At 38.2% G+C, this 27268-nt stretch overlaps 1 protein-coding gene across 2 annotated transcripts; it reads right to left on the reverse strand.

Annotated features, from left to right (window-relative positions):
- Positions 1 to 2407: 2407 nt before the first annotated feature.
- Positions 2408 to 27023, reverse strand: LOC117431682 (MICAL-like protein 2). Of its 2 annotated transcripts, XM_034052912.3 has the most exons (16): positions 26683 to 27023; positions 24316 to 24364; positions 15218 to 15359; positions 13839 to 14032; positions 12957 to 13087; positions 12158 to 12733; positions 10407 to 10636; positions 9843 to 9936; positions 9175 to 9401; positions 7855 to 7928; positions 7421 to 7544; positions 6339 to 6429; positions 5804 to 5877; positions 5288 to 5402; positions 4754 to 4800; positions 2408 to 4414 (listed from the first exon to the last, which is right to left on the reverse strand). In XM_034052912.3, the coding sequence occupies exons 1-16, from the start codon at positions 26826 to 26828 to the stop codon at positions 4314 to 4316; spliced, it is 2415 nt and encodes an 804-aa protein (XP_033908803.3). In that variant the 5' UTR covers positions 26829 to 27023; the 3' UTR covers positions 2408 to 4313. The 2 variants fall into 2 exon arrangements, with proteins under 2 accessions (XP_033908803.3, XP_058851930.1); XM_058995947.1 differs by lacking the exon at positions 24316 to 24364 and having other exon boundaries at positions 26683 to 26778.
- Between the last annotated feature and the right edge of the window lie 245 nt (positions 27024 to 27268).

Genomic DNA, 27268 nt, shown 5'->3' on the forward strand with positions numbered 1-27268 from the left:
TCATCTTTTGCTTTATTTTTAACAGTGTCTACCCAAATGCCCATCTGCTTAATTTAAAAACAGTATGTACAAACGTATAGAAGCAGGTATAGCTAAATGACACTGGCGTCACTATGCATTCATGCAGCAGGACTATGTGATATATTAGTAACTTCAAAATAGCATATTTTGAAGAAATTAAATACCAAGAATAAAATAGTTACAATATGTAAGATTTTTTTTTTTTTTTTTTTTTTAAAACAAACAGGATTTCATCATGGATCCAATATAGTTATATTTCCAACCCAATCCAGAGGGTGCGCATGGTTAGATGATCACAGATACTAAGATGACAATCTAAAAATACCACCGACAACGAATTTCAAATTAGGTACCGCTTGTCAAAAAAGTTAGCACTCCACCAGGAACATGTTTTGTTCGGTGCTGTAGTTCCCTGTTCCTTTTCTGGACATTGCTCCTAAAATGTTTAAATATGTACAATATAGTCACTTAAATGCTATATAAAATGCTGTTTTAGGTTTCATATAGGCATATTCAATATTACAAGAGGCAACACATTACTGTGAAGATGAATTTGCAAGGAAAAGTTAAATTCACAGCATTAGTCTTTAAATAATTTGTTTAAAACAGGTCTAAAATAAACTAAATGGCTTTTTCTAAACCAATTAATTGGTTTAGGTGGTTTAGGGTTTAATTTTGACCAATGTAATGGTTTAACAGTGGTTGAACCAAACCCGAATTTAGTACCAAGATAATGGTCTAATTAAGTGGTATGTTGCAATTGATCTAAGTCTTTATATAATATTGGGTGCATATCAGGGATTACATTTGCATGGCAAGCGACACGAAGGAAAGCCATCTACATGTACAGTACTGATGAACACATTTCAATTTCTTTTGAGTCCTTGTAGGTACCTGAAAGAGCACCACAACTGGGGTACTGGCCACTCTTCCAGACACTGGTCAAGTCCAGAATCATACTCTATCTTAAATGCAATAATCTGAACACAACCTATAAGGCAGGAATGAAACAATTAGCATTATCCTTCCACCCTCTGCTCTGAAATCTCACCTCTTTGCTTGATAGAGATTATATACATTTTATTTTTTTTCTTCGCACGGGAGAGAGGTCTCTGGAGTTGAATGTCCAACACTTGGGCAGGTTACATGCACAGTACCGCCAGATATATCATTTTAAGCATCACACATTCATGGGAAGAGCCATTTTATTGTAATTTTAATTCAGTGCGCTCAGTCTTGCTTGTTTGAGAATGCCCATGTCACCATTAGCTCCACAAATCAGACCTACTCCTGTGTTAGACACCCCCTGACATTAACCCCCACCTCCCTTGATTCCTAATTGCAGAAGCATTTGTATTCCATGCAAGGCTTAATTAACTCTTATATCACACATGTGCAACCTTTATTGTCACTCTGAATTCACATTTCGAATTACAAGGCACCAGCACATATAAAATGTTCTGCGTTCCCCCCACCCTTTTTCAGAGGGAGTAAAACATAATTAAGCAAAGTCCTAGTAATTGTTCTCCCTGTTCTTGATCTATTATCTTCAAAGGCTTTAAGTAATGCAGCTCTAATTAAAGGTGAGGGATTAACAAGAGACAGAAGCAAGTGCCAGGCTAGTGAAAGCGTGGTCTGGCACAATACTTGAATCCCCCCTACACCAAGTTAATCATCGACTGTGCTCTGAAGGGACCAGCCTATACCACAGCTAGAGAATAAAACAAACAGTTTTACTCATAAAACAGCCTCCTTGCAAGACACGGAATTGCACCAATTCAAGCTTTGTAATTTTACTGTGGTGTACACAAACAAACATTGCAAGAATGTTTTCAGACTAGTTCATGAGCAACACAAACGATAGTTGGCTCTTTTCTGAATAAACTTAATTGGATTCTGGTCAGAACAGCAGTTTAATACTGAATGTGTCTAAAATTGGGTCAAAACTCAAAATGACTAGGACGAGAGAACTGCCGGTACTTTTCATACGCCATGTCAGCTGGTACCACTAAATACCAGTAACTGTCTTACTATTAATAATATTCTTAAAACAAGATAAAAGCACTCTGCTCTTTTTATTAATATGCAGACAGACAAAAATCTGCCTGTTCTCGCCAAAATGCTTCCACATCTGATGACATGCAAATTGGAAGTTGCAGCATTTGTTTTCATGTAAGGTGGCAAAGCATTACAGACATCAGTGCCACCTGCTGGCTGTTTTACCATGCTGGAGCTGTATCCCCACACCTTGTTTACAAAGACCCTTGATGGCTGCAGAGCAATGGATAGAAACCAACACTCTGCAAGTCTGACTTCCACCTGACTGTTTAAAACAAAGAGCTACCTTCTTGTCCATTACCCATTCGATGAAATAGTTACACAAAACTAAGTAGTAAAGCTTTATTTAGTTGAAAACAAAATGAATAAAACAGGACAGACATATGGATCACAGTTTCCTATACAACCACCAATATATTTGTGTTTCCATTTTCAATTTTGTATTCCCACAAAGGATTTGTTCTTTATACACTTAAAACACATCAATAAAAAAAAAAAAAAGATATAAAACAACTCGCAATGTAAAAATTCTAGAGACTCGAGTTGAAATAAAACAAAAATCCCAATGTTTGTTTTTGAGGACACACTGCACATACAGTATATAAAATTGTAAAAAAAAAATTTAGTTCATTTAATTTGAATGCTGTATATGGTAATACTCCTAAACCAAAAGCCAGGTTTTCCCACCATTTACAGTATGTCAAAGAGCACCACCAAGCAGAGTCACTGCCTCTAATATGATCATTGTATGAAGTCTAAAACAGGCACTTTTATTGAAATTGCCATTAAATATAGAGACACTTCAGTTTTACATTGAACTGTAACAATTTCGTTATATAAACAGGGATACAGATTACCAGATGTGTAGGTCTAGGAATATTACTTATTAGAAGTTACACTGCCACCTTCTGGTTGTTTCAGTAGCTTTACTTCTGGACAGAATTACAAAATGCACATAACCATCTGTTGGAAAGTCTCAAAGAAGAAAGTGCTGTATACTGGTCACTAAAATACACTAACTATACAATAGGAATACTCCTGTAGCTCTTTTCAATACTACATGATCCAACATGAATCACGCTGCTGTACTAAATGTGTACTTGAGTTTGTTCAGCAAGAGACTTCTAAACATTTTGCTATAGTGGACTTAAATCATTATTTTTTAAAACATATAAAAATGAGAATAGTTTTTAAAAAGTATTAACTATGGAGAATATAATTTAATGTTCTCCTATCGAAAGAAGCAACACAGTTTTCACAGCAGAGTGTCTATTAAATAAAGTGCACAAGTAAAAAAAAATAAAATGTTACATTTTCATTTGAGAACTTATACCCATAAAAACAAGAATACAATCCTTTCAGCAGCAAGCATAGCTGCATTCTCTAGGGCCACACAAAACCACATTCTGCAGTTATCTAAGGTTAATGTCTCCAGAGTGACAAAGAACATCAGGAATCAAGCAAAAATCTGTACAAATACTTGACAGCTGAACAAGTAGATCTTCGATAAGAACATGAACGAAGGCTGTACGACACACCAGTCTCATTTAAATGTACATATGTATTTGAGTAAAAGTATTAATATATATGATTATGATCATTGTAATTATTAACTCAGAAATATGTTTTAAAAGCTGTGATTAGCACTGTTAAGGCCCCCCCCCCCCCCCCCCCATGAAAACTGTAATACCCAAAGTTTGACAAAATAAATTCAACATTTATACCAATTTTATAAAATGATAATTGCATTAATAATAAAAAAAATGGCTTTGAATTAAGACAGTTTTCATATAGTTCAGTAACAATAGCTTTCAAGTATTATTACTTTTTGGTCAATGATTAGACTAAATCTTGGCTTACTGATAGTAACAAACACAATTTTCAACCAAATCACACTGCCATGAGCTGTGGGTGGAGTCAGGTACTTTACACCCCCTCTATGTGGATCTTCACCCACTTGGAAGCCCAAATGCAATGCTCTATGAATTTGTAAAACTGACCTAAGCATTTATCTGAATTATAAAAATGTCACATTTAGTCAGCTGGTGACCTTAGTAGCTTGGTCATTCCTCACTTAAACTACCTTCAAACAGCAAGTACAAAACAGGAGACAGAAGAATGTATATTACATTTAGTATTGGACCTGATGTTTCAAGACACTTATCACCTCTCTATGGCTGCTTTCAGTGCGAGAATGTTCACGAAGAGCAGAACAAGAAGAGTTCCCCTGGGCTTTAGTGCGCTACAGTTTCTTCAAGTTTCTGTTTACTTTTCCGCCTGAAGAGTTTGGTAATTGGAGACGATTTCTTTTTTCCTACGGTGTCTTTCTTTATTTCTGTTTGAAAAAATACAAAAACAGTGAGTCTGTGTGTTGGAGATGATGGGGAAAATCGGCAAACTTCAGTCTTTGTACATTTGCATTTTAAAAAACAATGTACCGATTTGTAAAATCAAATAAATACAGGTTAACAAGGCAAACTTGCCACATTCCACCTCCGTACATCTAGATCCTGAAAATGCACCACTGTAAAGTTCGAACCCAAATGTGCCAGCACTTGCATTTATTAATCTTTTTAAAAGTTTTGTGCAAAGAATACAGGCCCAGTTACTCAAAAGAGGAAGATCTCATGGTCAGAGTTCTTCATTTGCAATACAAAAGCAAATGTCAAATTACCAAATCTTTGCATCATTTCATTCATCTCTTGGTCTTCCTCCTCTTCCCTATAAAATAAAAATAAAGAATATAAGACAAAATCTGATTAAATTTTTAGCAAAAGTGCATCTGTATTGAAAACACCACACCAGTGATCGGCTCCTTGTTAAATAGCATGCTGTATTGGAAGTGAATTATTTTTTTAATTGTACCTTAGAGAATCAATTAGGACATTCTTAGTTAATTGTTATGTAAGTTACCATAGATACATTTTTAATGCCAACAGACACTAAGAGGACAGATGAACCACTTAAAATCAAATAAATACCCACAGGAGTGGTGTAATTTAAAAACTAGGCCAGACAACTCTAACTTCAGCCAAGCCATTACAATTCAGCACTATTCACACATTCAAAACAGAAAGGAAGTAGTATCCGAGGTTCCTGTACATGCTTGCTAGAATTAAAATACAATAAACTGTATGCAGACAGTGGCAATTCCAAGCTGCAGTGTTTTGAAGTTAAGTTTGGAGAAGCGAATGAACATCCTACACACCGAAGTCTGTCTTCATCCAGACCATCAATAATCGCATTTCGATCATTAATAATTTCTACAAGCTTCGACATCAGCTCCTCTTCCCGTTTTTGGTCTGCCTCAGTCTTCAGGTGTTCTGCAGGATAAAAGTTTATTTTAAAATAAAAATAAGGTGCAACTTGCAGTCAGAATCACAAATCAGACAGGCGTTCCAAGGACAGAACCTTCAAACAGACCAGCCAAGCAGGTGTCATTAAAACTTCACTGAAAAATGTCTTTGGGTTATTAAGATAGGACTAGATTGTTTTTAAATGTGACCACCTTTGCATTACCCACAATAACTAAGACTATCCAATTCTAACCTACTCATTTTATCCAGTAGGAATATTAAACCAATAGTCTGCCACTTGTATCCTAAACACTAAAAGGAATGGTTGAAGACTAATTTAAAATGTATTTATTACATTTTTTCAAACACTGTAAATATAAAACTTATATATCTTCCATTTTGGCAAAGGTAAGCACTTCTACTCTTACCTGGCTTATCCATCAGCCTCCTCAGCTCCCCCTCCACTCCAGGCTGCTGGTCCTCCAAATCCTGCGTCTTTGATCTGACAGAATGGCAGAAGAATGTGAAGCATTAGGAAAGCCTCCATTTTACACATTTAACAAGCAAACAGGACTGGAGGCACATTGCAGCAATAGAGAATAGACCTGTCTGCTACAGAATCACACACACAGTGAGCAAGGACTTACAGAGAACAGTCCAATTGTGTACTTCAGGTGTTACTGCAGGACAAACCAATGTTATTTCAATTATTTATTTATTTTAAAAGCAAAATCAAATTTTGGACAGAAATAATTTATGAACAAAACTGAAAGTCATGCAAATGTGTTTGGGCATTCATACAGAAGGAGTTCAAATAAACCCTATCTGAGAATAACCTAAAACACAGAAACTACACATGCAGACACCAGCCTAATAGGTATTCAGACAACACCCCCGATTTAAAAAAAACACGCCGTAGACATCAAGACGTCCCTCATAGGCGTTCTTTAGACAGATTCTTACATGTAAACCAGTTCAGATTCTCTTCTCATCAGCAGTTGTTTTTGTCGGATCAACTTGAACCAGTCTACCATCAAAACATCTTCACTTTCATCTGAAACAGAAAAGTAATTCTCATCCAAGCTGCCATATATCAATTTGAGTTAAAAGAAAAAAAAGTGAATGCATTACAAAACATGTTGGTAAAAACACACTTTTTGTAGAGCTGCTTATACAATGTAATCAAGAATGTGACAACAAATTTCCGTATATTTGAACCTGCGTGTGTTACACTACTGTCCCAGCCATCAGAAGTACATGTACTAATATCATCTGGAACATGCCCTACAGGGCATTTACTGCATCTAAATGTTTTTATTCTAGTCGAAATGGACCTGAACACGGAAACTAGGCAAGACGATGATAGAAAAAAAAACATTGATTTTTTTTTCTTCGCTGTTATTGTATTGTTTTCAAGGTCATCAACAGCGGAACAATCAGAGCTTCCCTATCCTTTCCATGTGGCCACCACACGACTATTTCCATCCTGCACCTCAATCCCTTGGAGAGAGGAGGCTATCAGACAGGCATGCAGTTTCAGTGCAGAGCTCAACACACAACTCATTTGGCTTTAGCTTCAATAAATTGAATTTTCTTTGGGTCACACCCCTTCAGGCAGCATTGGAACCCCAATCACCCCACCCCCCCCATATCCCTCTCCCACAGCCTCTTTGTCCTCCCTTAGTATCACCCAGGCCTCCCACTCTGTAAACCTGCCTCTGCATTGCTTATTGAGAACGACAAGCAAAACTGCCCATCCTGTCAGGCCCCCAAACAACTATATGATGCATTGCATTACTGGAACAGAAATCTCAAGGGGAGTCGTGTGTCCTAAAAATTGCATTCGTCTCCAATTACATTATAAGTAATGCAATGCTTGTGTTTAATGTACGACCACCCACTGCAGTGTTCAATATATTAAACTGTGACAGAACAAGGTAACACAAGGCTTTGGAGAGTGTGTGCAGTGGGAATGCGTGTGTAAGTCTACCCTGAATTTAAGATGTCCATCTGCGTTTTGTGTTTTGATATTGCAGGCTGCTCACCTTCCTCGCACTTGCGGAGCTCTTTCTCCATCTCTACACCTTTCTTCTCCAGGTCATTCAGCTGAGCCTCGATATCATTCAACTCCTCCTGGATCTTCTCCTCTGGGATGTAGTGCGGCCGGGACTGAAAGACAACAGAACAAGGAGCAGACGGTGAACTCGCTCAGTTTATTTAAAAAAGAGTCGAAACAAATATATTATTCACCTTTAATTTAAAAACAAAAATAAACAAACAAATCAATCAATCAATCATTACCAAAACAAGACGTGATGTTTTGCATTATAATGGAAATTTTAAAAATTAATTGTATAATGCTACACGCCATTTGTTTTCTGCATGTTAATTAAAATCAACATCAATTTGGAATGACAGTAAACCATACCTTTATTATAAAAAATATCTATTTAAGTGTATTAGTTCAACAAATGTTTACCTTTGGTGACACCACTTCAGGGCTGGAGATATCTTTATCAGATGGACTCTTTGAGAAATCCACGTTTCTGTTCACTAAAAACACAGTATCAATAATAATGTAGAGAATACAGAACTGGAGTCAGTGCATTGGATTCAACCCAAACACTTGATCTGCCACTAGATGGGGCACTCTCAACACAGCATGCCTACCAATACATTTCATTACCAAAGTAGAAGCAGCATACCCAACGGCAAGAACCTGAATAGGAAATACACGTTTTGGATAGGCGTCAAGCCTAAAATTGTGCAACGAGACATTGGAGTACAGTAAAAGTATATTTATGAAGCAACAAGGTTTTTAAACTATATGGTAGATACATATCTCTTCACTTTTTTTTTCCCCAAATTTAAAAATCGCCCAATTTTACCCCCAGGTTTCTCCCCAATTTAGAATGGCCAATTATATTCCTTCACTGCAGCAGTTCCCCACACAGCTCAGGAGAGCTGAAGGTTCAGTGGACATCCTCCAATCCCATGACCAAGCCCATTTCCTCTTATACCCCCAGGAACTCTAAAGCAGATGTCAGCGAGCTACCGGCCTCTGGATGACAAAGGCCAGCCCTGCCTAACCTGCAGGAAAGTCAGAGGAAATGAGACGTTCCCTCCGGCATCCCCAGCAAAGCATGGTGACTTCGCACAGCCAGGACACAAACCTGAGCTCCCTTTACTGTATGACTCGCCCTGCACACCACGCAGCCGTGCTTTTACCAGGTGAGCCACTCGGGGGACCCTATTTCTCTTCACTATAAGACTTGACTGTAAACACTGCCCACACTATAAAAACAGACACACTGCCAATAAAAACAGTTAAGCAGTCTAAAGGAATTGGTGTCGACCAAGTTCAGCAATGCTATTAACCCTGTTTGGTTTTGTGTCTCAAGAACAACATGGACGATTTCCAGGCTTGCTTATTTGTTCAGGTTCTGGAGTCTTGTCACCTTCCCACGGACTTGGCTCCACAACAGACTTTTCACAAATGTCAGCAAAAATGTCAATGGAATAGTTTTGGATAAGGTGGACGGTGAGTGAAGCCCCTCATGTCATTATTGCTGTATCTGCAGAGAGATGCTAGCACATATTGCCAGGGACAAAAACATGACAGAGCTAGCTTAAGTCACTTTGATCAGATGCCACCTGCACCAATTCATTAGTAGTGGTTATCGGCAAGATAATCAACATAGGCAACAGTCAGATTTCCTGGCACACTCGATTTGGCTTTTCACTTGTATAACATTTTAGCTTAAAATACATATTACTCCTGGGATGAAGGACCCCTTACCATGTGTACGAGTCCCATTGCTGTTCTGCCTGGGTGAAGATCTTCCTTTATTATAATCAGCGCTGGGAGAAGGCGGCACAGATCTGGCACTGGTCGAGGAGAAATCCTCAGATGCAGGTCTGACTGTTGGACTGACTGAAGTAACTATGGTTCTCGGTTTGGAGGGTATGTCTACTTTGACTTCAGAGGTGAATGAAACAGCTGGTTTGTCTTTAGTATCTGTAATACTGGAGGGGAAGAAATACACTTTTAGAAAATGTATGAAATTAACAGAAATGTTCCTTTAAGATACAGCCTCCTCACCTCTTTTACATTGGAAGTTTGAAAAAGAAACACATGGAAGGAGTAGGATCTTCAGGGGAACTCAGTGTTAGGATATCCTACTGTTTTGGGGACAGGTTTAGGCGCTGCACTCCTTGGTCATCTTGTGGGAAGGGGACAATGCTTGCATGCTCAGCCAGTTGGTAATTACAGAGATGGCCACTGGGGAATGCAATAGCAGGCTAGGGAACCAAGTTAGAAAAAGCCTGTTCATGCAAGAGGTCTAAAAGGCATGTAAAGTGTGGCTTGTACGTAAAAAGTCAGCAGCATGCGTTTGCCTTAGTTTCCCAGTGCTTGCGACAAGAAGTGTGAAACAGGGAACAGTACAATGTTTAACAAACACTTACTTGTTAATAACAGGTCCCTTTGACACAGGTTTCAATTTGGATCTCCAATCTGCTGGAGATTCTGTTGTGCTGGTAACAGTGTTCCAAAGACAATCTAGAATCAAACGTTAATGAAATATTTGTGAAACGGGATGATGTCATTTACAGCAGTTTTAGCACAGAGATTATGCAATGTGCAGACAACTATTATGCAAAATATAGACTGCAAAACAAACATATAGCTATAGTGCTATAACCAGTACGGGATATTATTTCTTCCAATGTATTACCCTTTTTTGTTTGGTTTCATATTAGACAAAGATAATGTTACATTGGTCAAAATACACTTGGTCAAGTAACTTTACTTGAAGACTACCGAAGGGGAACTACTGTATTGAAATAGTTTCAGTGTCTTGTACAGAGATTATTACAAATAAGCATACCCCACATAGTGTTATCTTTCCTATACTACTAGAACAGGTTGTAGTTTCCAGTGGGTTTCTCGTTTAATTCTGTATAGTTTTACGGTGTTGAGTAACACGCACTGCACTTTAATTTGATTAGAAGACAAAAATAAAAAAAGACCTTTGGTGTTTGATGGCAGTGCAACACCCTTCTTGGAAGGATCATGAAGAAGTCCAGATGACCTGCTGATCTTCGGCGATGCTGTCCTGAGTCCCGCTGGTACAGATATGTTTATTTGAACTTGAGTCGAGGGTTCAAAAGCAGAAACTGGTCTCCGCCCACTTGTTCCAGAGCTTTTATTGTCTCTTTTCCAACTGGATACATCTGCTCCAGTCATCTTACTACCAAATCTGTAAAAGAAAATTGATTTTTGATTGGCATACAACATAGCCAGTAGAAGCACAAAGTGCTTCCATGACTTAGTAGACATTTATATTATAGCAAATATATATACAGGTATGGCTGTATGGCAGTCATTTCACAGTATTGTTTGTCCGTAACAGTTGCTGTTCCTTTTAAAACAAAATAGAAAGTGTACCAAAAAGCACAAAGCCCTTGAATCTTGATTAACCCAAAGGATAGAAAACAGTACACTTTCAATATAGTATATTACTGGCTAAAGGTTATTCCCTAGCAACTGGTTACTACAGTATATTGATTTGAACCAATCACATTGATTTCAGTTTTTTTAGGAATGAAGGGGATTTCTATATTTAACCACTTACAGTCGTACACTGGGAAGGACACCAGTTGATCCGATGCTGTCCACATAACACTTGTTAGATGCACATGTCACATCATAGCACACCGCAACAATAACGTATTAGTCAGGTATTTAAGCTACAATAACAGTTGAGAATCTAGATGACAAGAACAATTCGACATGCTGTCCTAACATGGAGTGACAAGTAAACCACTCTTAACTTTTCCCTACCTGGGTGGCCAGACATACTTCAATACTCTTAACCTACCACTGCCTTTCAATGCCCTGACTACACACAACAAAAGTAATCATTTACTTTCCCAGCAATGGATTTTAAATTTTCCTTGCCAAAGATAGTTTGTTTTCTAGATTCAGGAGTGCTATAGAAGAGTTTAGATAAAACACAAAAATCAATTTGAATAGTTCAGCTGGGAATCAGGCTGTAAAAATATCATTTAAAAAACAACCATTAAGAACACAGGATAGATTGTTAACAGAAATCGAATGGGACACGCTGCAGATGGATCCAAATAAACAGCCCCTTAATTTGAAACAGGAGCAGGCAGATGTGCTTTTAAACCAAAAATTTCAACATCATTCATGTTTTTTTTTTTTTGTTTTGTTTCTAAAAACAGGCTGTGTGATTTAAAAAACTGTAGCTTTTATCTCAGGCTGGAGGGATTAGCAGGGAAACTATAGAAAAAAAAAGTACAAATGTGTCCACTAAGGTTATAGAAATACAAAACTTTTCACCAGAGAAAAGTTCAAACCAGTCATACCTAACATGTTCTCTTAAATTTATCACATGAACAGAATGTTTGCACTAATTATTTCCAATATCTAATTCCCCAAGGGCCTGATTCAATTAACTTATTAGCTGGAGGCAAACACTGAAGGAAAGTTCACACAAAATCGATACAGCGAATGGATGACCAAACAAAAACAACTCCACATTTTCTGTAAATTGCATAAACTGAGATTTCCCTTGACTGCCAGCTAAAAAGATAATTGAATTGGGCCCTCAATCCAGTGCTTTTCTGTCACAATTTAGGGGACGATTGAGGATCTTAAGAAAATATAAATCCCCACATATTCCAGTATCTAATTTATAAAGGACAAAATGAACAGAAGAGACACAGTTCAGGCATTTTCTCCATTAAAAACACACCTGCTAGTGAACTGCGACTCGGGTGATTTGACCACTCCAGAGCTTGCAGGTGCCAATGGTGTATGGTTGTTGTTATTACTGTTCCCCTCCAGTGGTAGTTTCTTTGTTAAAAAGGACCGAGCCTTGTCTTTATCAGTGGCAGTCTGCAGCGAGGATGCAGGTTTACCAGGTGTCTCCACGTTCACAGCAGCCCATCTGTTCGTTGGAGGGTTAACCGGAGTCACATGGCTGGACTGGAAGAATTTTTCCCTGGCCACCTGTGTCTTCTCTGCCACTGGCGTCAATGGTTTGGCTGGAGTCGTCACCACGCTGGGTTTGACGTTATAACTAACGGTGGTTGTTGCATTCGATGCTGGGAGGGTTACTGCAGGGCTTTGGTTTCTGGCAGTCACAGAGGTCAGTCCAGTTTTGGCTGGGACAGCAGTGGTGTTGTTGTAGGTCCCCCTTCCTATAAAACCTGCAGAAGTGGGCGTACTCTTGTTTTGGTTGTGCTGGTGAGTGGTACAGATAAAGGTTCCAGATTCTGGTCCTGGTTTGTATGTTCCTGAAAGAAGGGTATTTGAGCATTGCCTGCACCTGTCAATAGTAAAAACACAAATCCAAATTCAGTGTGTTGTCTTTAAAGAAACCACACAGTTTATACCTCCCATTTAATTCTTTTTTTTAAGCTTTTACAGAAAGAATGCCTGGAAAAATATAAACTCTTAAGACATGCTTCTAAAATAATAATAATAATAACTGTATTTACAGTAGCTCTGAGGTTAATAAAGTTATTCCATTTACAGAAAGTGACTCTCACCTGAAGCAGTTTCTGTGATACAGCTTACCATCCACCAGGTGTCGCTGTACCAGATGAACATGGTTCTTGCACACAGCACAGGTGCTGCTAAGGGTTCCAGTTTTGTTTGTGCTTTCCACCAAAACTTTTTTCTAAAAAGAAAACTTGTATTTAATGTGTGGTTCTGTAACTTGCATCTAGGCTTGAAACAAGTTGTGCAAACTAGCTTTGTAAAGAATTACTCATGGACAAAACCAGTACTTGATACTATACATTCAACAAATCAAACAAAATAATCATTCAATGAAGGCTTACACTGCAACTACCATATCATTAATTGTGATCCTCCTGGTCAAAAGTTTTAATTCTTATTCAAAGGTTTTTTATCTTAAGTGTCTTGGGGCTCACTGTGCTGGAATATGTTGTTGGTTAGATCAGATGAGTTTAAAAATGTACACTAGAGGGAGCTAAAAGTGAATCATACTGTAAAGTCAAAAAACCCAAGAGAAAGATTCACAGGGAAGACATTTCAAACCCTTGCCCTGCAGTTGAACAGTAAAAAGAAGCAGTAATTCCTTTGTTTAGGTGTCTGTTGATATACATTTAGTCTATACAGTTGTCCTCTAGGGCTTGTGTATTGTTACAATGCTTTACCACGACTCTTCACCAAAGCTGGTTCAGTCAACACACTGTACAAGCGACTGTGCCTATCATGAAAAATGAAGACACAGATAAGTGCTGATTTGTCTCTCCTGATAGCAGAAGTAGTGTTTACTCATTCAATGTGCAAAGGCAAACTGCACACAAACAAATGGTTTACCACACTCATGTCATGAAGCCTGAGAATTTGGGGGGTGCTGGAAGGGGGCTTTCTCAAATCAGGAAGAGGAGAGGTCTCCTTACTGGTTCAGCTGGTTTTGCTGGAGCCGGTGCTGGTGCTGGTTTGGAGGAAGCGGTGGTGATGGTGGTGGGGGGTTTCTGTGTCTCTGTTGTTGGTTTACTCGGGTATTGCTTTGCCACCACTGGAAGATTTTTCTTGCCAGCTGGCTGTTCCTTGGAATCCTCAGCTGGTCGTTTGATACCAGCCATCCCTCCAACTGAAAGGAAAAGTATATTTTAGTTTATGTTCTAGTATTTAATATTATATTATTAAGAAATTGACCATGGTTTCACTATTTTGTCCTTTTTGTTTTGCAATTAAGACAGCACGTGGTGTACTACCATGGGAAGAATTACAGTTTAACCCACTTTGAAGATGTTCATGAAATAGCATCGTCTCCAAGCTCTCAAACATAAAACTTAATATTTAAATTATTGAATCCGTCACTGTGCCTGCCTTCAAGGTTATCAGGCAGTCAGGTTCCGGTAAGAACACACCCATTTACAGTAAATTTTCAATCGACAAATCTGGCACACTGTCAGAGAGGCAGTCAATAAAAGCTTGCCTTTACACTGAGCTCAGTCCCAAACGTCTAATTCCTTGACACGGTTAGGTTCAACGCAGCCAACATATTTTTTGGTTTTTGCTCAGACTCAAGCTTGATTTTCTAAACAGGTGGTGACAGTTGTAACCGAGAAAAACAAGCATCTTTGTTTGGAATTCCAGATTGTGCAAACATCTTAAGACCCCTTCTCAACCCACATCCTGATAGAGCTGCAGAGGCCTTTTAGTGACACACTTACAGTATCCGAGTCACAAGATGATCATCAATGTACTAAAATGCACACTTGGTGGAGGCATGTCCATTTTGCAGAAACGGGTGGCCAGACAAAGCTTAACACAGTATTTTAGAATAATGTATATACAGTGTATAACATTCAATTGTGTTTTTGGAATGTCCATCAGTGACTCATTTTCCTTTGAACTTAGTTTGCAACTAGAAATGATGCGAGGTAAATCAGGACATCAAGAGGCTGTATTTTCAATAAAAGACTTCATTATTTTGTTTAGTCTTTGATGATGATGGGGGCCTGCCCATTAATTATTTTTTACAGCATCCTGACATCTTTTCTTAGATTCTGGAGGGAAGCAGAAACGCTCTTTAGACAAAAAACAATTAATTAGGAAAGCATTAGGCCAGCCAGATAATGACTTTCCAGTTTGCTTCAGTAAAAGAACTGGCTTAGCAAGCAGTTTCCTAATGAATAGATTCTCGTAAAAATCTGTAGATTTTTCCCTTGAGCATTTAAAGCGAGGTCGGTTCCCAGTTAAGGTAATAGCGGCAGGCAATTCTCCCTGGTGTATGTGATGTGGAGAATCAATACCTGAATGCTGGACTTACTGGGTGAGCGACCATGGAAATAGTTGTAATACTGGGATACATAGGTGAGGATACTGAGTCTATCTGGAACCCTCAGTGCAACCATGTCCTCTGCATCCAGCAATGCTGGGATCCCCAGCTTCTCCTCAGCCACATGGAAAGCCTGGGGGAAAAATAAATTGTTACATTCATTTCTGCTGCAGGTTGGTCCAATTATTTACTAATTTCTGCATTTAAATGTTGGTTATTACCAACAAGCATACAAAACAATAACACTGGTGAAATTATCCGCAGTTGAGAGCGGTTAGGAATATAGGTTATGTGGTTTGTAATATAATAAAGATTAGAATCAAGGTCAAAAACTGATGACAGATAGATAACATTTAATGAAGTTCTTATGAGCCTTGCTATATACCAGAGGTGGCCAAACCGTGGCACTTCAAGTGCAGCTCTCGGTGATGTGCGCAAAACCTAAAAATCAGAGTATTATTTTTGTTCTGTGTATTCATTAGTGTTTATTTTTCTTTCTTCTCTCCCGTTTATTTCAGCCTGCATATTCACTGCAAGGACATTCGACAGCACACCGGCGCATGCGTATTTTGATCACCTCGAATGAAAGCCGGATGTGTGGTTGAAAGTCAATTTCATCACTTGAATTATGTGCTTGTTTCGTGGAGACAAGGGTATTGAGTAAACCCTCCGAGTAATAAAACCATGACGTCCCAATGAAACTACATAAATAGCATTGGGAAGAACACTCTCCAAGAGTTGTATCCCATTTTAGCAGAAATCCCAGTTATCAGTATCCCGATTAGGCGGGCGCCGACTAATGGAAAAACACCAGTATGACATTTAAAGTTTAACAAAACTGTAAAATTACACAGAAACTGTGCAAGGCTCTCCAGGACCAGGATTAGAGCCCCCTGATGTAAAGAATAAACGAGTGTTGAAATCGGAAAAATTAATTCTCTATTTCGAGTGCTGTTAAGCCCCTAAAAAATGTCTTCCTAATTGAACAATGTCTTGTTAATTGGATTTGGTTTTTGCTCTTTTGTTAGGCTTTGTTCAAACAGTTAAAATGTTTGTCTCATTGTGGGTTCCTCCGAGTTTGAAATCCCACTTAGACGAGTGAAGATAGTAGTAAGGACCGTTTTAGATGTAGAACATGAAAGTGGCATTAGAAAAAAAAAAAAATGCAAAAAACAAAAAGGAATGTGAACCAGGAACAAAGTAAAGTCACTGATCATTTTGCCAAACCTATGCAATCTTTACCCTGAAATTTAAGTTAGGCATTAAAAAAATGTGGGCGGAAAAAAATAAGTGTGGTTCTTGCAGTTTAAATGAGGAATGAAAAACTACATCTCCCAGAATGCCACAGTTACCCAAGAACACTGATTGATTGACTGGCAATCAGTTAAGCGAATACAACTGTTGGTAATTTGACAAGCCAGGCAGGTATAAAAAAAGGACAGGTTTCAAAGATAATAGCTGTCTGTGTAAAGGCAAGGACCTGTGTATAGACCTGAATACGGTGTACGTGAAAACAAAGTATATTAAACTGTGATTTGTGAATCATATATTTAAATGTCAGCAAGCCGGATTAGTGGTCTGACTGAAAGTTAGGGATCCTGCTAAATTTATTAGCATGCCAAAACAGGAGCTAGGCTTTATTTTTGTATTGTTTGTTAAAAGCAGCTGGGTTCCCACTGGAAATGGGACACCAGGGAACAAATAAAAACCGTGTTGTATTGTTATTGAGAGTGCTTTATCCACCAAAGACAGTTTTAGGAACCCAGAACTGTGTTAAAGGTTACACGGTCAATAAAGCAGCTTTGTCACAATTTAATTATGAATTTATTTTTTATTAATGTATAAATTGTATTACTTTCAGGCAAACAATATCAAATACTAAATTGAAATCGCAAGCCCTTTTCTAAGTGTTACGTTTGAAATTATCCCGACTGATGTTTCATTGACGAATCAACAGTTTTCTGTGGATTAGTAGCACAAACTGCAGATTCGTTAATCAACAATACATCTTCCCCGCACTCCCCTTCTCAGACACACAGCCACTTTTACTTAGAAGATTCGTAAAATGAATCAAACGATCAAAGTGTTACATCACAGAAATGTTTTAAATACGAACAGCAGACTTTCTATTCCAATTGTCAACCTGTGAAAAGAAAATAAATTAACAGACAATGGGCCATTGTTTTGAAATGGGTGGATCTGTGAAAAGGAGATATAACCTGGGGTTTAATCTGGGAAGCACATGTTGAATTGACATGTGTTACGGAGGGCAGTAGTATTCTAAAGCCCCCTACCCCACCCCAGACACAAAGTACTACCACCACAAGTGGGGTAAGATATCTATGGAAACAAATACATTGATTGGTTCATAGGGAGAAACAGGATATACAATAGTTTTTGTAACAGAGACCTCTGTTTGAAACACAAGCAGCACCCGGATCAGTGCAGCCTATTAATAAAACACAGAAGAACATGCACTTTGTACAGCAGTAATCTTCCATTCAAGATAAATTAAACACTTCCCATAAAAACAGCCACTTTTGCATTATAAGAATTATATAACTGAGCAGGGAACTCCACAAGTACAAATGCTGCAGTGTTTTGTGTATACAAAGTCACCCAAAATTACAAGGACAGTGATTCTCATGCAAAATTAATAGGTGCGTTTACACTGTTGTTCCGGAACCCTTCCGATACGATTCCGGTGCAAAATATTCTGAAACAGCGCGTTTACACTTGCATAAAAACAGCAGGGGGTACTTCTCTCAGGACAGAAGTGTGAGCATGCGTACTTTGTAAGCCAAAGAGGCGGTGACATTGTGCCGTAATAACAACATCGAGCGCCGTATTCTGAATATCTTCAATGAAAGTCACGGACCATTTGAAGAACTTTCGGAAAGGTGAGCAACAATACAATTTCCCTATTTTCATGTGATGTATATATATGCACTTAGATGGTTTGATTCGAAAATGTTGTTGTGTTCCCTCTTCCGATTCAAAAGCAGCACTGTGATGACGTTGCAGGTAGGCGTGCAGTGCACGCTGGGGGTTTTCTCCAATCTTACCGGAACATGTCCTCAGCGCGTTCACACTAGAAAAATGTTCCAAAATCGTAACTCTTGTCCTCTCGTTGCAGAATATATGTGCTAGTGTAAACAGGGCTAATGTCACCAGCCAGCATTCTGAAGTCCAAGATCATGCTTGTTAGTGCCTTACAGCTAGAGTCTAAGGGACCGTTATTAGGATGGTTACATTGAAATAATGTAAAAATGGTTTTACTGTATAGTACAATAAATCCCTGCTATTATTTTGTCAAAGAACCCCCCCCCCCCCCCCCCCACAACCTTAGGATTTGTATTATGTACATATTTAAACAAATTAAATATTTTACCCACGGTCTCATTTCCATCATCTGCTTCCTGCCATTGTGTCTGGAATATTATTAAAAATGAAGGAACAACAAAAGGCAGAATGCATTGGCTAGCAGTCTCCAGTTTAACCCCCTGACTGCACTGCAGGCACAGTACAAGTATATCCTTTTCTTCATTGTGAAGGTGGCTGTACTAATCATTGCTAGATCTTGCTCATCTGCATTCTTGTGTCATCACCTTTAGCAATCATGTTTCCATTCTGTACTGCACTCAACGAAATGGAATTTAAAGTGTTGAAAGAACAAAAAATAGACACACACATATATATATATATATATATATATATATGCACATACATATATACACACACACATATATATACACATTCACACACATATACATATATATTACACACATATATATACACACTACCAGTCAAAAGTTTTAGAACACCTCCATTTTTCCAGTTTTTATTGAAATTTACACAGTTTAATGTCTCAATGTACTCTGAAATTAAAGCATAGAACAAAAACAATTGGAGATAAAAAAAAGAAATCATGGAATCGTTTTGTTTAACAAAATTTAATCTAAATTTTTGACTCAAAGTAGCCACCTTTTGCAGATATAACAGCCGAACACACTCGTGGCATTCTTTCTACAATGGAAATCAAATATTGTTTGGAAAGTTCTTCCCAACACTGTTGCAGAAGTTGCTTTGCTTTCACCCTTCTGTCCAGTTCATCCCAAACCAGCTCGATGGGGTTTAAGTCTGGAGACTGTGCTGGCCATTCCATGATTTGAAGCCTACCGTGTTGTTCTTTTCTTCTAAGGTAGTTCTGACATAGCCTGGAGGTATGTTTTGGGTCATTATCTTGCTGTAGGATGAACCCCTGACCAACTAGGCGTATACCAGAGGGTATTGCATGGCGCTGCAAAATGCTGTGGTAGCAGTTTTGGTTCAGGGTGCCACTCACTCTGTGCAAGTCGCCGACTCTGGATCCAGCAAAAGAGCCCCAGACCATCACGCTTCCTCCTCCATGTTTGACAGCTGGTGTCACACACCGAGGAACCATCATTTCGCCTACTCGACGGCGTACAAAAACCCTGCGTGATGAACCGAAGATTTCAAATTTTGATTCATCGGTCCATAAGACCTTCTTCCAGTCTTCAGTAGTCCACTGGCGGTGCTTCATGGCCCAGGCAAGCCTCTTTTTCTTATTTTGCCATCTTAGCAATAGCTTTCTTACTGCCACTCAACCTGTCAAACCTGCAGCTCGAAGTCATCTCTTCACAGTTGAAACCGAGACTTGCTTACTTCGACCAGTGTTAAGCTGTGCTTGAAGCTGTTGTCCTGTGAGCCGCCTATCATGCAAGCTTTTGACTCTCAGAAACTTGTCTTCTGATTCTGTTGTGGCTTTGGGTCTACCAGACCTCTTCCTGTCAGAGTTTCCTCCAGTTTCCAAGTGCCTTTTGATGGTGTAGGAAACTGTACTCACTGACACCTTGGCTTTCTTTGCAATTTCTCTAAAGGAAAGACCTACACTTTTAACCCTTTGCGGTCCATTGTCGGACTGGGTCCGACATTGCAATTATTCCTCACAGGTCCTTTGTCGGACTGGGTCCGACATCATTATAGCAACGCAATAAACGGGTGTTTAGTCGTTTTTTCTCCGGAAAAAGCCGAGAAAACCATTCAATTGCCGAGTGGTAGCGACAGGAGCCGAGACAAGTCGGAAAAAAAAAAAAAAAAAAAAAAAAAAGGCGTATTTCATGAATAGTCATACATGGTATCAGGTATCAGATAATGGGCGTCCATAATAAACAAGCTGGCTAAGTGCGTCAGCGCACTGAGACTATCATGGACATTTGCAGAGCTTTTTTCAGATGTTATAGTAATAAAATAATGACTTTGATCGCATTATTGAGGAGTTTGGTGATAAAACGAGTGATCTGGAGATGATCGATCGGTATGTACGACTATTATTATTATTATTATTTATTTCTTACACAGCTGAACGCTATAGCAAACAAAAGGCTGGGGAGGGGCTGGAGATGCCTAGTGTGTGCTTTGTTGATATGCAGGGCCATTTAAACCCGTTTGACTGTGAAAAAAAATACTTTTAAACAGCGCGTATAAAATTAACTGCGCGTGTGAAAATTAATTATTCCTGGCGTGCCTGACGCGCGATTAATAAATGGACCGCAAAGGGTTAAGGGTTATAATGGTCTGTCTCTCTTCCTTTGTTAATTGCCTTTTTCTCGCCATTTTGAGAGCAATATACTACTTCCTGCAGTACAATACTGTCCAAATAATGCTTAAGAGGGTGTAGTAACACAGTCTGTTCCAACACTGCTTTTATACAGACAGAGGGTTTGTAAGTAATCAACAAAAGTTGGGACACCTGTAGGAATTGTTAGCATCAACTTTCAAGGCTTAATTTACTTCCATTGCTGCAGAACAGCTGTAAGTTGTTAACCCATTACTTGTTCCCTGAAAAAGGCCTTTTTGTATAACTCTGAAATGTACATTATTTTTCAGTTTTTGGTAACCTAAACTTTTTTTTTTAACCTCTGGCAGTTTACCTTTGTACACACACACACACACACACTGTATATACATATATATATATAAAAAAAACACACACACCACACACTTGTCGTCAAAAGTTTACATACCCCAATTGAAACTTATAATTTCTAGTAATTTCTCAAACAAATTATAGGAACATCTTTTGTAGCAAAAGTTTTGCTTTTGTGGATGAGAATGGGAGAAAAAAAAAAAAAAAAAAAAAGTTACAAGAAATAGCCAGACTAAAGGTTCTGAAACAATTCTCTTTAGCTGGTGCCAGCTCTGCACTGAAGCAAGGACAACACAAAATTCCCAGCATTTAAATTGCTTGGTCTCAACAGCTGTAAAAGTCCTGACCCATTCTTCTCAAGCAGTTTAAAAATAAAAAAAATAAGTGACAACATAACAAATTAGGCCACTAGGCCCGGTCTTAGTTGACATGTCGTTCCTGCTAATAAATTAGGAGGCCATTTAAAGTGAAGAATCACTGAAGCAATCAATTTATCCACGGACTAGTTCACAGTATATGCTGGCAGAGGGCTGGGCTACTTCACATTGTTCTTCAATGACCCGAAAAAAACAAACCTCAACTGGAAAGAATGGCTCGCCGGGCCCACAGCTCATTTAATTAGCAGCACTGGTTAAACTGCACTGTGAATTTTTGGACAGTCAGAAAGTAATTTATACACCTAGAAGCACTCCAACTAGGAATTCTATTGGCAGAAACATCTTTGCTGGCCAAGCCTGACTCCAACCACAATGTTAAAAGTACAAAAACAACAAATTACAGCCATCTGTAAGGGCTTTAAAACACAACTGCTGATGCAAATGTCATGGCGAATACACTGGGGGGGAAAATATTTCAAATATATTCAGTGGTGTAATATTGTTTGAGACAAACACAATGTAGAGCAACTGAAGTAGCACAATCTACCTCGAGATTTGTTAGAACATCATAAAACACAAAGTGGGAAAAATTGTGTTTTGTAATTCAACAGCATTTCCCTTGTGACTCAGACAGCACTTACAGTTCTGCTTGCAGGTTTTAAACCATGGGTCTCTAAACAAAATTCCAGATTGTTTTAATGGGAAAACCACTGGTGTTGCAACTGGTTTGTCACTGCAGAAGGTCAGAGATCACTGTTCGCGTGTTAAGTTTTTCCTAATGACAGTCAGCCATGTGGTTTTCTTGAGGCCAGTGGAAACATTTTCTTCATATTTGTGTTCTAAAACTTAAATGCAATTTATGCTGTTTTTCTGCCTTCATCCGTGCACTGCAGAATGTGTGGTATTACTGCAAAAATGGCTTCCTGGTCAGGACAAGGGTTCTTTACAGAAGTTTAAGAAATAAAAAACATAATTGCTTTGTGGTTGAAAGCAATTGAGCGAACTGTTGCAACCGAAAGCCTATTTGTCCAAGAGACTTGCAATGGAACAGTATGGGATGAGCCTGTTTTATTCTTTGACTGCTTCAGCAGAAAAACATACTGCAGCAGATTGGTCTTGTCATGTACAAAGCGTAACGTGTGCAAAACTGAAAAAAATAACCTCAAATAACTTTCTTTTAGTGAATGCAATGATAAACTCCCTGCCAAACACTTCTGTAGATAGGATACAAAAAAAGTTCTGATTCAAAACTACATGCAGCAGCCTGCAATCTTAATGATTTCCAAATTTGTTAACCTTGGCTGATCAAGTTTCACAGAACTGTCTCGTTTAACCACTTAGAGAGATGAGGTAAATCCTAGCAGATGATGTTACAGCATATATATAATACCACCAGAAGGGTTATTACCAGCCACCCTCCTCTTAATATTGAACTTGAGTGATCTGTACTACATATTAGCAGCGGTTTCGGTGGTTGCATTTGTATATTTTAGTTTATAATCATCATACGAGTGACAAACAGACTTCCTATATTTCTTAATTAAGACTACCTGTGTAGTGCTGTAACCGTTGTATGGCGATAGGGTCATTGCCCCATAATGCCTTTCCCCTCTCGGTTCTTACCAGCAAGTTAGTACAGGCGGTTTGGGATATTAGCAACAAAATACCTAAACTAAAAAACCTTTGCACAGATTATCCTGGCTAGTGAAGCTCAATTACCAGCATGTTACATTAAAACCAAATCCAAAATATGGATATGCGCTTGATGAAATGGTTAAACCACATGACAAGCCAGTTACCTCTGTTGGAAAATTAAACCAAAATAATTAGACATGTCTTGTCAGGACTTGCAATCCTCCACAATCTACCAAATCAGCAGTTATAGTTTCAACATCTCTTTGTATGTAACTTTGATTATAAATTTCAGGATGTTCCTCTGCAATCAGATTGTACCGTTCACTCAAATTCTAAGCTGGGTTTCTTGCGCATTGCTATACATTCAAATACTAACTCACTGGAGAGAGACAGTTTAAATGGCTATATAAAAATAGAACACCAATCCACTGAAACATTTTCAGCCATCAGGGTGTTTTTTTTTTTGTTTGTTTTTTTTTCACATAAGTGACATGGGAGCGCATATTCAAACCTAAATTTAACCTTTCATTTAAGGTATTGTTAGGTCATAGATAACTTACGAGGTGAATTGATGTGTTCAAAAAAATTCAGGAGAAAATGTTGGTGTTTATTAGTCCAATTGTGTTTTGTTTGCTGCCGTCTCCAGGCAAGATCAAATTTAAAAAAAAGATCATACAAATTTAAAAAAAAAAAAAAAAATCATACAATTATAAAACCCACTTGGAAGGAACACAAACCCAGAGCCTTCTTTCCAAATTGATATGTGGTTGTAAATCTTCTCCCTGTCCTTTTATTACCACGTGGTTTACATTTAGTTTGCATTTCGGCCAGAGATCTGTGCTTTTAGTCGGCCAAAAACAGGATTAAATAAAGAACTTTGTAAATCAAAACCAGAGACACACCCAAAACAAACAAAAAATGGTAACAAGTTAAATCAAGCATACCCATGTATTTAATTGAATGCAATCCCAAGTCTCAACACATATGTTGTAATACTGTATGTTACTGGTGTACACAGTAAATGTATCTCCCATAAAGAGCTGCAATTTAAGTCTCCCATTGGAATGCAGCAGTTACTGGCATTTACGGCCAATGAATCTGCGTAGAATGCAATAAATCTTTCTTACCAGATTGTTGTTTTCGTACACATTCTCCTTACTGAGGGAATCAAAGTCTCTGGGGGGGGGGAAAAAAACAGGATGCAAGAAAATACATTAACCTTTGGAGGAATGAAATATTAGTGCAAATTTATAGAAGTGATCAGAGTTGTTTAAATGGCTTAAGGGGTACTCCCATTTCCTTGGTATAAAAGTACTGTACCTCAAGTAGGGCTGGGGTCAATTCCTTTTTCATCAATTCCAATTCATTTTTCAAATGAATTCCCAATTCCAATTCCCTTTTAAATCAACTCCAATTCAAGTTCCTCCAAAGGAATTCACTTGAAGGAGTTGGAATTGTTTTAAAATTAATTTGACCTCAACCCTGACTCCAAGCACCATTTACTTTGTCATATACTGTACATAGCTTCTGAATCTAATTCTATACAACCTGGAAGTCTTTAGCCTTGTGTTACTTTGTAAGTTTCCCCAAGACAACAATGCTGGTCAAATAAATATGAACATAATATGGGGCACTGCACCATGTGAAAAACAAGATATTTGCTCCCAATATAAAAACCAAGATATTTGCTCCCAGTACGAAAACTATGTGGAGCTGGTTGAGACTCTGGTGAAGAACTACGGCACAATGGACTGTAGGATGTCCCTCAAAGTCCATATCCTTGATGCTCATCTTGATAAATACAAGGAGAACATGGGAGGTTAAATTAAATGAAAGGTCAAAAACAGTCCACCAATAGTACTTTTAGCATACAGCCTCAGATTCAGCAAACCTTGGAAGTTTTGTCAAAAAATAGGACCCAACGATTCACATGCATCTTTATTATTTAAATGTTGGGGGCAACATATATGGTCATGATATAGTTTCTTTTTTTTTTTTTTTTTTTTTTTTTTTTTAATACATTGTTTAATAGATTTTTGGATACCACCAACATACTGTACTGCCAACCAGATTCTTGAGAAAAGGAAAATATGAAGCATGACCAAGACTAGTCAATAAGAAAAGACTGGATTAAAGTGGTCTTAAACAGTGTACTGTGGCTGGACTGTGAAGCACAAACATTGCAATATTAAAAAGGGCAGGAGTGCAGTCAAATACCTCTCTCTTTTAGTTGTTGAGAACACATCCATCTGAACTTCAACACCTGTACTGTAAATTGTACCAGATAATAAACCCAGGCCACCCCATATATATTTCCAAGTCAGTAATGGATCCTTTACTCTAAGGTCCTATTATGCTGTTTTATGTCAACGGATAACACTTGTCGCTGATGATTGACTGCTGCTCAGATTAGGTAAAATTCATTAGAGAAATGCTTCCTCTATGCCCAATATTGAATATTGAAAGCATAGCAATATCAGAAATCAACTCTATATAGCTTTCCAAACAACACAGTGGGAAATACAATGCAACCACATGAAGGCTACCCATCACAACTGACCCTGTTCACAAAGCTCTTCAGGTTATCTAAAAAGTGTGTTTTTGCCCAATGGTTAACAAAATCCCACTGCATCACAAAATGCTATAATACAAAGAACAGAAAAACTGCACTAAAAAAAAAAAAAAAAAAGTCTCATTTCCAGTATTACCTCTTCCTTCTTCCGGGAATTCACGAGGAACAGTTTCAAACAATATTCCACAATAGGCTGTAGGGCTGCACATAGAGCTATATAATGCCCCTCACTTTAATGTCTTCAAATAGTTTCTATCCTGCCAATTACACCTTGAAAAAGAACGCCAATATATACAACGTGCAGGACGAGCCAGAAATGGTTACCTTTAGAATAAAGACGCTTTACACTAAAATTGCCAAAAATGGGAAACCACAACCGACTACTGAGGGGTTCGTTGGTGGGGGAGGGGGGTTTAAGAGGTAGCGGTCCACGGTAGCTACAGTTCCCCGTTTTGTGTGTCATGAGATATTCAGTATTCTTAACTAAAAAGTAGACAGAAAGCCCTAGAATGTAATAATAAAACTTACCACAAACATGAAAACTAATTATGCACTAGAGTCTTTGTTACAGACTAATCGCTTGTATTAATTGTGGTTTCACATTGGTAGAAAAACCGAGGCTAAGGGACGCTATTTAATAACAAAAAAGTATTAAAAAGAACATTTGCACATACAAACACACTACTTAAAGCTGTTTGCAGATACTAATTTCAGCACGAGTTAAACAAATGTCATTGAAACAAAATGGTTTACCCTTGCATATGTTGTGTAAACAACACTAATGAACATGCAACAACAGTTCCTGTTTGACAATGTTCATATATATAACACGTTCACTTTTTCTTCATTTTGCTCTCTCTCTCTCTCTATACCGGTAAATGCTTAATCTGAAACGCAACCATTAACAGAAAGAGTTTCTTACATTACGTCCGGTCTGTGTTTGTGGATAAGCGCGCAGAAAGCCAATCCATCCCTAAAAGAAGTTGTCATGTTCGTAATAGTCACATCTCTGTAGCCATCACATTGTATTTTACACCACTGCTGCAGAGCCTTAATGCTGGAAGCCATGCCACCGAGAGGCAAATTCCGGCTGAATGCAAGAAGAAAACAGAGAAACAAGAAACACAAGTCTTAACAACAAAAGTGAACTATTCCTGACTGTTCCTGCTTCTTGGTCCAGGCGTCTTCAGTCTGCGGAAAATCCCTAAATAAAGAAACGAAAGTAGCCCTAGAGTTGTAGAGATGCAGTGCACTGCAACGCGCCACATACATGAATAGTTTTTTGCAGTGATGTCATATGGGTGGAGCTTGCAAATCAATTAGGTAGATTGCTCTGACGGCTCACATAGTTTTAATTACTATGTAATACTCTGTAATTAAAACTATGTGGAACAGTTCGACCGTTGTCATAAAAAGTTTCTAATCTGCAGTCATTTTCTTTGGAAACTATTTCCACTCAAATGCTCCTTTTTGTTACCATTTTAATTATTATTATTATTATTATTATT

Source organism: Acipenser ruthenus, chromosome 22, assembly GCF_902713425.1.
Source record: "Acipenser ruthenus chromosome 22, fAciRut3.2 maternal haplotype, whole genome shotgun sequence".
NCBI classification, from domain to species: Eukaryota; Metazoa; Chordata; class Actinopteri; order Acipenseriformes; family Acipenseridae; genus Acipenser; species Acipenser ruthenus.

Excerpts from the sequence above, each read along its gene's own strand:
- LOC117431682 (XM_034052912.3), bottom strand. The coding sequence starts at position 26,828 with ATGGCTTCCAGCATTAAGGCTCTGCAGCAGTGGTGTAAAATACAATGT. Across the intron at positions 10,637-12,157 it reads GAGTCGCAGTTCACTAGCAG|ATTTGGTAGTAAGATGACTG; the intron begins GTGTGTTTTTAA and ends TTTCTTTTACAG. Across the intron at positions 7,929-9,174 it reads CAATGGGACTCGTACACATG|TGAACAGAAACGTGGATTTC; the intron begins GTAAGGGGTCCT and ends CTGTGTTTTTAG.